The sequence below is a fragment of the Mobula hypostoma genome, chromosome 8 (genome assembly GCF_963921235.1).
Source record: "Mobula hypostoma chromosome 8, sMobHyp1.1, whole genome shotgun sequence".
NCBI lineage: Eukaryota > Metazoa > Chordata > Chondrichthyes > Myliobatiformes > Myliobatidae > Mobula > Mobula hypostoma.
In genome coordinates, this window is record NC_086104.1 from 21174159 (window position 1) to 21191128 (window position 16970).

General features: G+C 38.7%; 1 protein-coding gene across 1 annotated transcript in view; it reads right to left on the bottom strand.

The window, feature by feature from the left end:
- edaradd (EDAR-associated death domain) overlaps positions 1-16970 on the bottom strand; it is a 95272-nt gene that overhangs the window by 21304 nt on the left and 56998 nt on the right. The window contains exon 3 of the mRNA XM_063054996.1: positions 3768-3820. Coding sequence (XP_062911066.1) covers positions 3768-3820 — 53 coding nt within the window. The remainder of the gene's footprint in view (positions 1-3767; positions 3821-16970) is intronic.

Genomic DNA, 16970 nt, shown 5'->3' on the forward strand with positions numbered 1-16970 from the left:
AAGGCTGAGCAGAGATCTGATAGGGATTTATAAGATTATGAGAGGAATAGATAGAGTAGATAGGAAGTATCTTTTTCTCAAAATAGAAATGCCCAATACCAGAGGGCATGCATTGAAGGTGAGAGGGGGTACGTTCAAAGGGGATGTGAGGGGGACGTTCTTTACTCATAGTGGTGGATGCCTGGAATGTCCTGCCTGGTATGGTGGTAGAGGTAAATATATTAGAGGTTTTTAAGAGACCCTGAGATGGACACATGAATATGAGGAAGATGGACTTTGTGCAGGTAGGAGAGATTTTTTTTGGGACTTTTTTGATTTAGCAATGTGGATCGGCACAACATTGCACAACATTCCTGTGGTGTTCAACATTCTATAGAGCCATTTGTAAACATTGTAAATTTTTAACACCTTGATAGATAGCAAAATTTGGGATGTCAGCTGTCAAAGGTCTTCCAGAATAGCTTTGTGGTCAGAACTCACTCTGATCTACATCACCCTATCACATTGTTTAAAACTCTATCTTTGTTTGGGCTTTAGCAGTGAGTTCAATGACTGTCTGGGTAAACATGATCAGTCTCTGAATTTGGAGGCAACAGGAGTTGTGCGGATCAATATAATTTATAGATCCGAAAGAATTTTTCAAAACTTTACAAGCATTATGGAAGCTGACAATTTGACATCATCATCATCATCAGGTGCTGTGCCCAGTTTGAGCTTTGACTGCCATGGCCCACACACTCCTGTTTTGGGTCAAGTGGATCAATTCATTTGTATTCATTTCCCCAATTCTCTGGCTGCTGTCTCCATCATCATTTGTCTTTGTCTTCCTCTTGCTTTCTTCCCTTCAGTCTTTCCCATAATTATCATGCATTCTAACTCCTCTTTTCTAATCATATGTCCAATGAAGTTACGTTGCCTTTTCATGATCCCATACATTATTTCTCTTTTTGTGCTTGCTCTATTCATGACATCCTCGTTAGATATTCGTTTCATCCATGATATTCTTTGCATCCTCCTCAAAATCCACATCTCTGCTGCTTCAATTTGTTTCCCCATGTTACTAGATATTGTCCATTCTGAGCCATATAACATAACTGGATAAATGAAACATTTCAGTACTCTGAGGCAGGTCGTCATGCCTAGTTTAGTATTGGTCAGTATACTCTTCATTCTCATAAAGGTGTCCTTTGCCATCCCTATTTTTCTTTTGATGTCCACATCGCACCTGCCATCTGATCTCACCCAGCTTCCTAAGTAGCAAAAGTTCTGTATTTGTTTTATGTCTTCCCCGTTTATTTTCAGCCTGCAGATAGAATTCTCCTTCTTTTTGGATATCACCATATATTCTGTCTTTTCGCAATTGATAGATAGACCCATTTTTTGACTTTCTTCAACAACTATATCAATTAAGTTTTGTAGTTCTTCCTCCATACTTGCAATTAACACAGTGTCATCTGCATATCTGAAATTATTGATGTTTTCACCGCCAACTTTGATTCCCAAGATGTCTCTTATTTTTTGTAATATTGCTTCACTGTACACATTAAATAAATCAGGGGAGAAAACGTACCCTTGTCTAATGCTTCTCTTGATTTTCATAAACTGACTCACTTCTCCATCTATTCTTACAGCGGCAATTTGTTCCCAGTACAGATTTCAAATTAGGCGGAGGTCTTTTAAATCTAGATCTAGAGTTTTCTGTAATATTTCAAATAACTTACTGTGCTTCACTTTATCAAATGCTTTTGTGTAGTCGATGAAACAAACAAACAAATCTTTTTGCACTTGAATAGCTCGTTCTGATAGTATCCTTAACATCAATATTGCATTTCTTGTACCTTTGTCTTTCACAAAACCACATTGTTCTTTACCCATTTCAGCTTGTATCTTACTTTTAGCTCTTCAAAATTCTTAGAAGTATCTTGGTGATATAACTCATTAAACTTATGGTCCTACGTAATTCACATTTTATTGCTCCAGGTTTCTTAGGGAGAGTGATAAATACTGATTTTTTCATCTCTTCTGGTATTATTCCAGTCTCATAAATGTCATCTTCAACAGATTCTATTTCTAGACTTTGAAATCTATTCCCTACTTCAATTGTAAATTTTTGTCTTAAGTTTTCTTCTTTAATTAATTGCAAGTAATCAAGGGATTGTTCAGGTTTTTGCTTCTTTAGTTTCTTAAGATTTACTTTTACATGACATACTACTGGGTTATGGTCACTATTACAGTCTGCACCTGGATATGTTTTGCATTGAGTCACTGAGTTTCTAAATTTTTGTTTTATAGTAATAAAGTCAATTTGATTTCTAGAGTTATAACCTGCACTTTTCCAGATCCACAATCGTCTTGGATGGTTTTTAAAGTAGGTATTCATAATGACCTGATTATTCATGTTGCACCATTCTACCCATTTCTCACCTCTTTCATTTCTTTCCCCTAGTCCCAATTTTCCTATGGTATTTCCATTAGCACCTTGTCCTACTTTAGCATTTAGATCTCCCATGACAATAACAATATCTTGAGATTTGCACCCATTCTTTGCTTGTTCAACCTCTTCGTAGAATTTATCTATATCTTCATTTGTTCCAGCTGTTGTTGGTGCCTATACCTGTATAATTGCTAAATCAAATGGTTGTCCTCTGGATCTAACAAGGAGCACTCTTTCTGATATTGCCCAATGTCCTAAAACACTTTTTGCCATGTTTTCATCCATAAGAATTCCTACTCCATTAGTACGGGATGTTCCACAAGAATAAATTAGTGTTTTATTTCTATTCTGACATGTTCCAGCACCTATCCAATGAACTTCGCTAATTTTCCCATTATGTTAATCTTTAGTCTTTCCATTTCATTTATCACATTGTCCAATCTTCCTGCTTGATATAGCGTTCTTACATTCCAAGTGGCAATAATTTTCTTTTGTGTTACTTTAATTTTATGAGCAGTAGCTTGATGACAGTCGGGGATCCCCTGCTGACCAGAATCAATTCTACCGAGCGAAGCATCTTCAGAATTGTCTTGAAGATCCCCTTGACGCTGTTGTTGTGGGATACATTTTGTGAGTTTGACCATGGTCTTCTTAGCAAATAGATTCTAGGAAACCTAGTGTCTAGCAATGGTGGTTTGCTGAAATCGCCATTTCTCTTCCCAAATGTTCATCCGCAAGTACTATAGCCGTTGACATTTGAGGTCATAGCTCATCTGCCTTCTTCGTCATAAGTTCAGTTACTGAACCTGCCGGATTTGCCGTTGGCCTTCGCTTGTATCCTGAGCAGGAACCCTTGCAGGTGCTACCGTTCTGGGTTAGAGCGGCCCTGGGAGCAATGACTGACTAAGGGGTAACTCCACTTTCCCCAAAGCTCTGAAAGCCCCCAATCAGAGCCTCATCACCGGTTGCAGTTTAGAATCATACCCAGGACCAAATTTGACATCAAGGTAATTAAATAGTATTGGCATAGTTTATTATTGACACATGTACGAAGATTTGTAAGGTGAAAAACTTGTCTTGCATACTATTCATACAGATCAAATCATTACACAGTACATTGAACTAGCTAATGTAGAAAAAAAGTAACAATGCAGAATACAATGTAGAAGTTACCACAAAATCTAGTGCAGTGCAGTTAAATGATAAAGTGCAAGATCATAGTGACGTAGACTGTGAGGCCAAGAGTCCATTCATGAATGAATTAAGCAAAATCCACCACATCTTAAAAATGGGCAAGTCCTGATAAAGTTCATGATGCATACATCAGCCATACCTTTTCTGAAGGGGCACTAGGATCTGTATCCTCAACAGCGATTCGGGGAATTTCTGTCAAAGACAAAATAGCAAGCAATTCATCAAAAAGAATAATTTTTATAAATACAAGACATCACAATTGTGAAAGTTGTAACAAAATAAGCACATAAATTTACTATCTCTCCTTCAATGTAATGTGCTGAAATTGATCTTAATGAATTTCAGGCATATACTTGTAGAAGGTAAATTGCAGATTTCAGATTTAGACTTATTTATCACATGTACATTGAAACATACAACCACTCCTATGAAGTTAAAACAACTAATTCTAGGCCTCAATCTTGGCAGAGACATCAGGTTTGCACAATCTTGACCAGATGATAGCGAAGAAAACCAGAGTTCTTCCATAGAACTAGAGAAGGAAAATTTTGCATTAAAAAGATTTTTTTTTTAACCAGAATACATGGCAAAATTTGTAAGACTGGTGATAGTGTAAAAGCAGAACATCAGACTTGGCAGTACTGCCTGGCGACTGGTATGGAAACCTCCATGCACAGGATATCAAAAGAGATTGCAGAAGAATGGAGACTCAGCCAGTTCCATTGTTGGCACAAAAATCCACACCACTGAGCACATTTTCAAAAGGCAGTGCCTCATGAAGGTGGCATTCATGATTAAAGACCCTCATGCCCTCTTTGCCTTACTTTTATTAGGGAAGAGCTACAATAACCTGAAGACCCCCACACAACATTTTCTTCTATCTCTTTACCATCAGATTTCTGAACAGTCCAGAAACACTCCCTCATTATTTGTCTTTTGCACTATTTATTTATTGTTGTAACTTATAGTAATTTTATATATTACACTAGGCTGCTGCTGCAAAACAACATTGACATATGTCACAAATTCAAGGAAATCTGCAGATTCTGGAAATTCAAGCAACACACACAGCTTAATTAAACTTTGCAACTTCAATAAAAAGCAGAAATGGTGGCTATATTGGAAAGACAGATGTATTCAATTGCACAAGGGATAACTGGATAGTATAGACTGAGCAGATTGAGTAGTATTTTGAAGCAAGTGAAATAGCCAGTGAAAAGAGAGTGTCCGTTTTGCTGAGTGCATTGAGTGGAAGAACATACAGCTTGCTTTGACCTCTGACTGCTCCAACCAAACCAGATGAAATGAGCTTTGCTGATATCATGATAGTAATGTAGAAAGATTTAGAACTGAAATCATAGTTGATTGCAGAATACTTCAGATTTCATAAGCGGAATCAAAAGGAAAGGGGGTCCATTTCAGCATATGTAGCTGAATTGAAGTTGTCTGAACATTGTTAGCTCAGTGATGGAGTTAATGATGCACTGAGAGATCATTTAGTTTGTGGAATCTTACAAGAGAGGATTCAAAAATGGCTCCAAACTGAAGCACAACTCACACTTAAAAGAACAGTTGAAACTGATATATCAATGGAAACAGCAGACAAAGACACAATTGAATTGCAGTCAGGAATGAAAGAGAGCATGAACAAAATTGCAACATCAAAACAGAAACTGATATGGGTGAACAAATTGTGTTACTGTTGTGGCAGCAGTTCATGTACACCAGACCAATGCAGGCTTAAAGGTGATACTTGCAGAAAATGCAACAAAATAGAATATATACAAAGAGTATGTAGGGCAGATAAAAATAAATGGACTGCACAGAAAAGAGAAAAAGATACAAAGTCAAGTTGCAGTTTCAAAAAGAGCATTAACCTACACAGTGTAGATGAAAACTCTGATAGTGATATCAGTAACTTGGGACTGGTAAGCCTTGAGATATGCAATGTGAAAACTAACAAAAGACAAGCAATATGGCTTATACAAGAAGTGAATTGCACATTAATTGAAATGAAATTGGACACTGGTTCAGCTGTTTCAGCCATTCCATTAAATGAATTTGAATGCCATTTTAAAGATACTGAACTGAAGCTGTCAAAGTTCAAAGTTCAAAGTAAAATTTATTATTAGAGTACGTCCATGTCACCATATACAACTCCAAGATTCCTTTTCTGCGGGCATACTTAGCCACAATCTCTATTGCTACCTATTTCAGAACCCGGGGTGCAGCTCACCTAGCCTGGGTGACTTATGAACCCTTAGGTCTTTCAGCTTTTTGAGCACCTTCTCCCTTGTAACAGTAATTGCACTCACTTCTCTTCCCTCACACCCTTCAACACCTGGCATACTGCTCGTGTCCTTCACAGTGAAGACTGATGCAAAATACTCATTCAGTTCATATGCCATGCTCTTGTCGCCCGTTATTATTTCTCTGGCTTTAACTGATGTATTCACATTGTAGCGCGAGAGAGAGAGATAGAGAGATAGAGATAGAGAGAATGATGTGCATACACAGACAACAATCCATACATACTGCTAAGCAGGAAGCGGGGGGGGGGGGGGAGAAGTATTATTGCTCCAAAAGAAATAGATCCACACATTACAGCTAACTTTATATTTGATTTGTTCAATGCAGACTTGTGTTAATCCAGAAAGACGGAGATAAGATGTCACCAGAAGGTGGCTTCTTCAAGCTGATTTGCAAAGCAGCTTTAATTTTTTCTCTTTAATGTCCCCTTGTTCCTTTTCAAGATTGATCTGTTGGAGTCCGTGATCTACAGCTGCACTCAAACTGCGATTCTTTATGACAGCGTTTCCCACTCCCAGAGCTCATTGTCTAGCCATTTTTCAATATGGGTGCGCTACCAATTAAATGATAACTTAAAGTAAAAGAAAATTAATTAGACCATCAAAATTAATGGCCACTGTAATAAAAGTTGCTTGCTCATAGAAACGTGGCAGATACAAAGGCAAGGAATAGATATCTAAGTCAAATTTAAGACTGATCCTTCTCTAGTTCTGTGGTAAACCATGTATATATGTTGTAACTTGGTTACCTGTCTGGCCACACCCTTCTGCTGACTGTCCCTGTGGCTCCTCCCACAGAGTCCTGTATAAAGGTGTTTGCCTTGCCCCTCCCCCTCAGTCCGGGGGCAGACACTCACTGTGGAGGTCGTATTGTACAGCGAATAAAAGCCTTTCAGTATTTTACCAAACCTCAGTCTTTTGGAGTAATTGAAGGTGCTTCAAGTTCCTGCAGATGTTCAGAGGTGTAGGGCATGACTTTCAATTAAACTTCATTTATGCCTTGCATAGTTTGTAGGTACTTGTGCAGGAGCTGGCTTTCACAACAAATGAGAACCTGCTTCAATAAAACCTTAAGGACACCAGCTGAGCAGGTTCCAGTCCTGTAGAACTTGGCACGAGGAACTAGCCTAATGTAGGTAAACCTTGACTTAAATTTTTATCCTTTGCTGTTAAATATAAGAAAGGGAGGGCCTTTCTTTCCAAGTTCCACCAAATGATTTTGGCAATCTGTTCAGGGTTCCAACTGACAGGATCCACCATTTCTTTACACCCACAGCCTCAGGGATTTTTCACGCAGTGTACAGACTTGCAGTCAACATGCTGTACTGCTTAAAGTTTTCTACAAAGGACAGATGTTATGAATGGTTCAATGGACTGGAGCAGTCCATTGTAATACAGAAGATCCATCCTTAATAAAAAGAACTTCAGCATGTCGTGATATTTGGTATTTATGTGCTGAGACTCTACACACAGCCTGGTGTAGCTATACATCTGAATGAGAGCAAGGGTGAGTATACTTCATTTCTACAAACATGAGCCATTATTGATCTCCAGTGGAAATGGAAAGAGTGATTGCTGATGTACAAAATCAGGCAACAGTTCATACTTAGACTCTGTACAGTAACAAATAGATCAGCTGGCACCAAATGACCTTGTTCTTTCCTGTAAATGAAAAAGAACACTACTCTCATATCCCCTGTTTCTGCTTTACCTTGGCTATCCATTCCACCCATTTCTTGATGCATGCCCTGATTCTTCCAAACCACATAACATTCCCGGGTGATTGGACCTGATAGTGAAAAGAATGAAGGGTTGCTTAAGATGAAAGGAGAGAGATTTAATAGGAACTCGAGGGGCAACTTCGTCCACAAAGGGTGGCACATTTATAGAACGAGCTGCCAGAGCAATTCATTGAGGCAGTACATTAACAACATTGAAAAGACACTGGGACAGGTACATAGGTAGGAAAGGTTTAGAGTGATATGGGAATGTTGCTTTCCATGGGACAGCTGGGCCAAAAGACCTGTTTCTATGCTGCATGACTCTAAACATACCTAAGCAGGCACTCAGACAATATCATTGTTAAAAAGTGATTGTCCATGAATGCCCAATGATACATTATCCTGAGACAATATTGACTGATATTTCCAGAGATATTTTAAAGGATGCATGACATTATTTAATGTGTGTCTGTGATGGAAATTACATCAGATACATGAACTCTGACAGTATGTGCCTTCAAATTTCCAGTGTGCCATATTTCAAAATGTTTGCTAACAGTTTTGATCAGTGGCGGGGGGAGAGAGAGATTTTTCAAACAATTTATGGCTAGCATGAGAGGGCATAGTTTTAAGGTGCTTGGAACCAGGTACAGAGGAGATGACAAGGCTAAGTTTTTTTTAATGCAGAGAGTGGTGAGTTCGTGGAATGGGCTGCCGTGACGGTGGTGGAGGTGGAAACGATAGGGTCTTTTAAGAGACTCCTGGATAGGTACATGGAGCTTAGAAAAATAGAGGGCTATGGGCAAGCCTAGGTAGTTCTAAGGTAAGGACATGTTCAGCACAGTTTTGTGGGCCGAAGGGCCTGTATTGTACTGTAGTTTTTCTATGTTCTATGTTCTAAATGTATACTGCTGAAAAAAACACGGCACCATGTGTCCAAATTTCTAGTCCACTGGCTGAAAAGTAAATACAGCTAACTCTCATTGATATTCTCAGCCTGTGATTCTAAAAACAAAATTTGTTCACAACAAATTTTTAAGACATTGAAACAAATACTTTTCTTTGATCCATTCTACAAGTGAGCATATTACAGATAATTTTATTGAACAATTAATGAAATTTATTACACTGAATAAGAATCTGCCTCTTCGGACCAACTTCCTGCATGTATATTCAAGAAATTTTTGGGCCAGATAAAAATATTAATATTATACATGGAATTTACATGACAGTAGCTAGAAAATCTGATATTTCATGATATAAACCATCCAAAACAGTGAATAGCGTGTGCATGTTTGGAGATAATCCTGTACAAATAAAATTTCAAGTTTTAACAGAGTTACAAAATCAAAATAAATCCCCTTGCAGACCTGGTAGTCATAATGGTGCTTGATCAGGAAAGTTACAAATTTGCGGTTGACTTGGAGAAAAGTAGGAAGCCGGCACGGTTAATTATCATAGAAAACATGAAGAATTTAGAATACAAGAACATCAGAAAAACCAGCAATGCAACTGGCCTCGTAAGCTTGCTCTCCCATTCAATAAAATGAAGGTTGATTCAGCACCACTTTCCGACATTTTTCCTATACTATTTGGGGTAATGAATTTCAAAGATTTGTCAGTCTCTCAAAAAAGAAATTAATCTGATACGGGCATACCTTCTTCTAGAAGCCCTCATTGCATTGTCTCAGCAGCTATCCAATTAATCCCCCCTTAGGATCATATATGTTTCAATAAGATTATCTCTCATTCTTTTATACTCTATTGAGTGTAGGTCCAGTCTCCTCAATCCATCTTCACAAATCAACCCTTTCATCACAAGAGTCAACCTGGTGAATCTTCTCTGCACTACTTCCAGTGCAAACATGTATTAAAACTTTGAGATGAAAATTGTACAGAGTACACCAGAAGTATAAAAATCTCTCTATTTTTATACTCAATACCAGGGTTTCCCAACTGGGGTTCCGTAAGAGGTCTCTAGGGGTTCCATGAGAGACTGTGGTTAAAAAAAAATAAACATAATTTTTTGTACTTCATGCATCAAACAATGCTAGCACTGACAGTGGTGGGCAGTGACCAAGCAGCCCCTTTAGCAATCTCATTAGAGGTCTCTCAGCCCAGTATGGCAGTGTGCAATAGCACCATGTTTATTCTCAGTTTTTGATGCAAGTACTTCATAATTGGTGAGCGCTGTATTGCATGGAGGGGAGGACGGTAGGCTGATGAGGAGTGTGAAGTGCGTTTTCCAAGCATTGAATAGACTCACCCAACTTGGGCTGTGATGTCAGCCTCTCACTCCCAAATTACTTCCCCCAAATTCCCCTTATTGACTTATGGCAGCGAACAAACTCTACTGGTGTAGTAGAAAATTGGAGGGAAATTTACATTCTAAAGAAGGAAATTTTACGCTTTGCAGCTCAGCTGCTGGCCTGCCACTTTGCTGTTCTTATTAATTTTGCAAAAGGTGAATTGTGTAGGTTAGAAGTGAATTGCATTATTCAGTTTTTGTATTTTTTGCTGTTTTCTCATTTAGTTATTTATTATGATGTTTTTTTTTATATTTTATTAATCCCTGTCTCAGGACAAGATCCAGTACAAGAGGTACTGAGGCCTCACTCTCAAACAGTACCACATAAGTCGATGTATTGATGACATGTCACATGATGCTGAAGAGGTTTTGTGTGCTAAACTGAAAAACAGCATTTGTAAATGATGCTGAAATTCAAGAAAACTTTTTCCGTTGCAAAGAGCTGCCCTAAACAAGCAAAAGCCAAGATATATTTAATGTTCTGTCTTCATATCAGGAAACAAAAGTCTGTCTTGGAGGAATATGTTGGCATCTGAAATGATAGTGCCCCATCAATGAATGGCTGGCTCCATGACAGGTTTAGTTGCTCTTATAAAAAAAAAATCCTGACGTCGCCACAACACACTGCTTTCTTCAGAGAGATGTGCTAATGTCAAAAACTCTTGGGGATGAAATGAAAATGTTCTGGATGATGCTAAAAAAGTGGTTAACTTTCAAGAATGTTTCAAAAACTGTGTGAAAACCTGGTCAAAGAGCACACCAATCTCCTGCTACATACAGAAATCTCTGACCTGGAGTGGCCAATTCAGAGTCCAGACCTCAATCCAAATGAGAATTTTTGGCTGGTCCTGAAAAGGCCTGTTCACTCACAATCCCCATGCAATCTGACAGAGCCTGGGCAGTTTTGTAAAGAAGAATGAAAAATTGCCATGTCCAGATGTGCAAAGCTGATAGAGATCTATCCACACAGACTCAAGGCTGTAATTGCAGCCAAAGGTGCATCTACTAAATACTGACTTGAAGGACGTGAATACTTAATAATCAAATATTTTGTGTTGTACATTTGTAATTAAATTAGATCACTTTATAGAGATCTATTTTCAGTGTCAAAAAAAGCAAATTAAATCCACTGTGATTCAACATTGTAAAACAATAAAACATGAAAACTTCCAAGGTGGGGTGAATACTTTTTATAGGCACCGTATATTGTTCTTTTTAGATGATATTTTAAGGTGAATTTGATTACATACTGCAGTGCACTCAACACACAGAACACACCAGAGGAACAGGACATTTTTGGTATAGGGGATGGAAGAACTAATCCCTAATCATATATCCATCTCCTACGTCAGAAACAGGCCCAATAATTACTTGAAAATGCATGCAAATTGAGTAGTCATCTTGCAAGCAGTTGGAGTTAAACTACTCAGTAGATCAACACTTCAGCAAAAAAATGTCCTACATCCAATCTATTTCTGCCATTGCAGGACTTGCAAGAATACTAGTCCTTCAAAATGATTCTATTTTTAATTTGTTCAAGTCTTACATTACTTTGATCAACTTACACCCACACAAATCCCAGTATTTTCCAAAATAAGTAAACCACATCTGCAGAAAGTCAAAACATGAAGTGAAATAAAATAGCTGTGTGCATCACTGACGACCCAGAAACAAAGTACATTCAATCCTACAGGTCAATGTAGTCATGTCCTGCTTCTTTCACAACTTCCGTGTTACAATTAAAAGGCATCAATGATAGGAACAAGCTGATCTGTGCACTGCAGTGTGCTAGGAGCACCATTTATACCATTTCAACTACACTCCTTGACAAATTCTTTACTTAAAAAAAACATTGACATCTCCCTATTTAATTCAGAGTTTACAAACTCAGTTTGAGATGAATACCTCTTGAGAGAAGAGTTCATATAGATGCTTTAGTACAAGTGCTAATGACCTGAGTAGGTGAGCACCACAATCCTAATTAAATCTGAGTGGTGGAGGCAAGAGAAAAATATATGATTTGATAATACACATGCAAACTATTCATTAGACAAGTATATTTCTGTGTGTGTGTGTGTACTTAAAAATATAAAACAAAAACAACAGGAATTCTGCAGATGCTGGAAATTCAAGCAACACACATCAAAGTTGCTAATATAAAACAAAAACTTGGATTTGCTGCTTCAGCTCCATTTTACCATATGCACCTCTCAAACAATATGTAAACTAAAGAAGATGAGAGAACAACGCGACCAAGGGCAACATCCTCCAGATGGTTCACGAAATTACTTCTTTCACTTCTTTTACATCTTCTTTTTCTTTCAAGTGTGTTTCTGCTACTGTTGGACCTTGTGATCTACATTTTTTGTAGTGTGTTTTTGGGCCAACTGAGCGAACTGGTGCTTTGCTGTCTTTGAGAGAGCTCCGTGAGGTTTCGAGTGAAGCATGGGACTTCGAAGCCAAGAAGCCTAGAGATGGAGCATGAGCCCATGATTAACTCCATTTCTCACTGTTCTCACCAATTAAAGTGTGAAATCATTGAGGTGGGGGTTCAGCACCGTCTTCCAGCCTCTCTCTTCCTGCTGCCAAAGGAAGGTGTCTGCATGTGATAGGCTCTCTTTCCCTCTTGCTTGCTCTGTGTGTGATGGTCTCTCTCTCTCTCTCCCTCTTGCTCACCCTTTTCTTTGATAGAATACAAGTTTTAACTTCCATTGTTAGATCATTTCCCTGATGGTTTTTATGCCCTAAAGGATATATAATACTTTTAAATTATGTAATAATTCTCTGAGGGTTAGCTATATGTACTTACTTATTGACATATCTTCTCAATTTTATATAAAAGTTTTATCATGTTAAGATCATTCTTCCTTAAAAGCCCCTCAACTCAAGGTTTCTCAACTATTTTCCTGCCAATTCTCGTACACACCTGAATCTTCTTTTCCCTTCACTGACATCTTTATCTCCATTTCAGGGAATGATCATGATCTATATCTAGAATCACAAAATCATAGTACAGCACAGAAACAGGCTCTTCAATCTATACTGACCATGATGCCGACCTATTCTAATCCCATTTCATGCAATGGGCGCGTATGAATCATAAAAAGAGATAAAGCATTAAAACTACCTTTCGGCCTACAAGGTCACACTATCAAGCACCCAGTCACAGTAATTCCATTCTAATCCCATTATTTTTATTCAATTCTTCCCAGATTACCTGTTTACTAGGGGCAATTCTATATTGGCCAATCAATCTTCCAAATAGCATATCAAGAATGCAAATAGTCCTTCCAATGAAGCAGCAGTTCATTTGCACATATTTTAATTTGGTGAATTTCATTTGGTGTTCATGATGTGGTTTCCTCTACATTTGAGAAGCTTAATGCATTGGGTAACAACTTTGCAATAAGCCATTGCTTTGAGAGAACATTGATCTCCTACACTTTTCAACGAAGCCCAACTCATGCTCAACAAACAACAGCACATCTTTCACCTGGGTGCATTGCAGACTTCAGAACTCAACATAAAGTTCAATTATTTCAGATAACTGACCTTTCCTGTTTGTGTTACAGCTAGCTAGTTCTGATGTAAAGTATTCCATTTGTAACATTAACTCAGTTTTCCTCTCTGCAAAGATGCTGTATGATTTGATGAGTATTTACAGCATTCTACTTTATATTGGATTTCCATCAGTTACTTCATCACCTCTCCCTCTACTCACAATTCTTCAGAAAGATGGTTAACAAGTACACCCTCTCCCTCTCTTAATGGTGTCAACAGCATTTTTCCCACTCTGTCACAGATATTCCTTTGTCCTCCCTATTCTACTTCCCTCTCATCAACCTGAAGTATGCTTGCTTTCTCAGTTTTCCAGTTTAGATGACATATCATCAACCTTAAACCTTATTTCTATTTTAATCTCTAAAGATATTGTCTGACTTTTCGAGTACCTTCAACACATTCTGCTATTGCTTTGGATTTCCAGCATCTGCAGTTATTTTGGCAGTTAGATTATTCATACATCCTTTCTTGTTGTGTACTTCTAAAATAACTTGTACATCGGCATAGTGATTGAGAAAAACTCTTTGAATTTATCCTTCAAACAATTACTACTAATTTGTTTTGTTCAATAGAATTGCAAGTTAAGGTATTTTATTACCCTCAGCACACAAACTCCTCTTGTCTTGATTACACCATGCCCTTCATTTCCCATCTATTAGGGTGGTCCTATTTATGCTCTTTGATGTTCATCAACACCATCCAATTTGACTCCACATCTAATCTTTTGATCCTTACGCTCTACTGTGTTTGCCCATTCTTAACTATCAGATCTACTTTCTCTTCCTATATATCTCTGTTATCTGTTACAAAGATTCGATACTACAGATTATATAACTTGCAAGTTTATAATCTTGAGGTAACTTACTTTGCAACTTTGGTCATTTTGCAATCACTTCTCTATAATGGTTATTTGATAGTAAACATTCATCACCATTTATTAAAAACTGCTGGATGTATTCAAATTAAAGAGTGATGGATATTCAGAAATAAAGGGAATCAAAGCATATAGGATTAATGCATTTAGGTGCTGTTGAGATAAAAGATCAGCCATGGTCCTACTGATTGGCCTATTCCATTTTATGTTTTTATTTTTTTTGTAGAACCGAATAAAGTGGTTGGCCTCATCAGCAAAAATGAGAGGAGGCTGGGAGGCTTGTCAAGGGGTGTGAGAACAACAACCTGAGTCTCAACATAGACAAGACAGTAGGGTTGATTGTGGACTTCAGGAAGGCACAGGTCGGCCAGTCTCCATTGCACATCCATGGCTCTGCTGTGGACAGAGTGAAAAGCATGAAGATTGTTGGTGTGCACATAACAGATGATCTAACCTGGACTTACAACAACATCATTACTAAAGAAGGCACAGCAATCTCTACACTTTCTGAGGAGATTGAGGTGTGCAAGGCTCCCTGCCCCGATTCTCTAACAACTTTCTACAGGAGCACCATCAAGAGTGTCCTTTCTGGTAATATCATTGTGTGGTGGAAGCTGCAAGGCATCAGAATGCAAGACCCTAGAGAGGACAGTAAAAACCATCAAGTGGATCACCGGGGTCTCTTTCCTCCTATTTGTAACATTTACTGGGAGCATGGCAGACAAAGGGCCCACGGCATTGACCAGGATCTCAACCCATCCCACAATCTATTTGACTCACTACCACCAGGAAGAAGATACAGAAGCCTCAGGACTAGGACTGCCAGACTGGGTAAAAGCTTCTTCTCTCAGGCTGTGAGACTAATGAATACCCTGCCACCATCAAGGTCACATGAGAATCAGGTTTATTATCACTGGCATGTGATGTAAAATTTGTTAACTTAGCAGCAGTAGTTCAATGCAATGCATAATATAGAAAAAATTAAATAATAAATGAAAAAATAATAATAATGATAAATAAAGCAAATCAATTACAGTATATGTACATTGAATAGATTTAAAAAGGTGCAAAAAAGCAGAAATACTGTATATTAAAAAAGTGAGGTAGTGTCCAAGGGTTCAATGTCCATTCAGGAATCTGATGGTAGAAGGGAAAAAGCTGTTCCTGAATCATTGAGTGTGTGCTTTCAGGCTTCTGTACCTCCTACCTGATGGTAACAATGAGAAAAGAGCAGGCCCTGGGTGCTGGAGGTCCTTAATAATGGATGGTGCCTTTCTGAGACACCGTTCCCTGAAGATTTCCTGGGTACTTTGTAGGCTAATGCCCAAGATGGAACTGACTAGATTTACAATCCTTTGCAGCTTCTTTCAGTCCTGTGCAGTAGCCCTCCCCCTCCCCCATACCAGGCAGTGATGCAGCCCATCAGAATGCTCTCCGTGGTACATCCATAGAGGTTTCTGAGTACATTTGTTGACATGCCAAATCTCTTCAAACTCTTAACGAAGTATAGACGCCGTCTTGCCTTCTTACTGTCATCCCCAGCAAGCTCATCTCCAAACTCCACCAGCTAGGCCTCAGCTCATCACTCTGCAACTGGGTCCTGAACTTCTTGTCAGAGCGTTCACAGGCAGTGAGACTGGGCCCTCACCTGTCCTCCACTACTATCCTCAACAAGGTTGTGTATTGAGTCCCTTACTCTACTCCCTCTTCACTTACGACTGTGTACCTGCATTTAACACCATCGTCAAATTTGCAGACGACACAACAGTGATCGGGTTGATCTCCAACAGAGACGAATCAGCGTACAGAGCGGAGGTACAGAACTTAATGAGCTGGTGCTCAGAGAACGACCTGTCTCTTAATACAGCAAAGACTAAGGAGCTAATTATCAACTTTGGAAAGTCACGGGATGACGAGTACACTCCAGTCTACATTAACGCAGACATAGTGGAGAGAGTGTCCAGTTTCAGGTTTCTGGGAATACACATCTCAGAAGACCTTACATGGTCCACTAACACCACAATAATAGTTAAGAAAGCACAGCAATGTTTGTTTTTCCTCAGGACGCTGAAGAAAACTGGTCTACCTGAACAGATGCTGGTGACCTTTTACTGCTGCACCATAGAGAGCACCTTAACATACTGCATCTCTGTGTGGTATCTCAGTTGTACAGCAGCTGATAGGAAAGCACATCAGCGGGCCGTCTCTAGCGCACAGAAGATCATCGGAACACAGCTCCCAGCCCTGGAGGCCACCTGCAGCTTACGCTGCCCAAGGAAAGCTACAAGCATCTGTAAGGACAATAGACACCCATGTAATCATCTGTTTGAACTTCTTCCATCTGGCAGACGTTATAAGATTTTCTATGCCCGCACTTCCAGACTGAAAAATAGTTTTTTCCCCAGAGCTATAATTGCTCTGAACCAATTGATCAAGCATCATCCATAAATCTGTTATATTGCTACTTTAATACTGGTTTTATGGCTGTCATGCATCTGAGTTGCATTTTTGTACTGCTGGACATTGCTTGCACTGGCTGGTTACTTGATTTTATTTATTGTTTATTTAT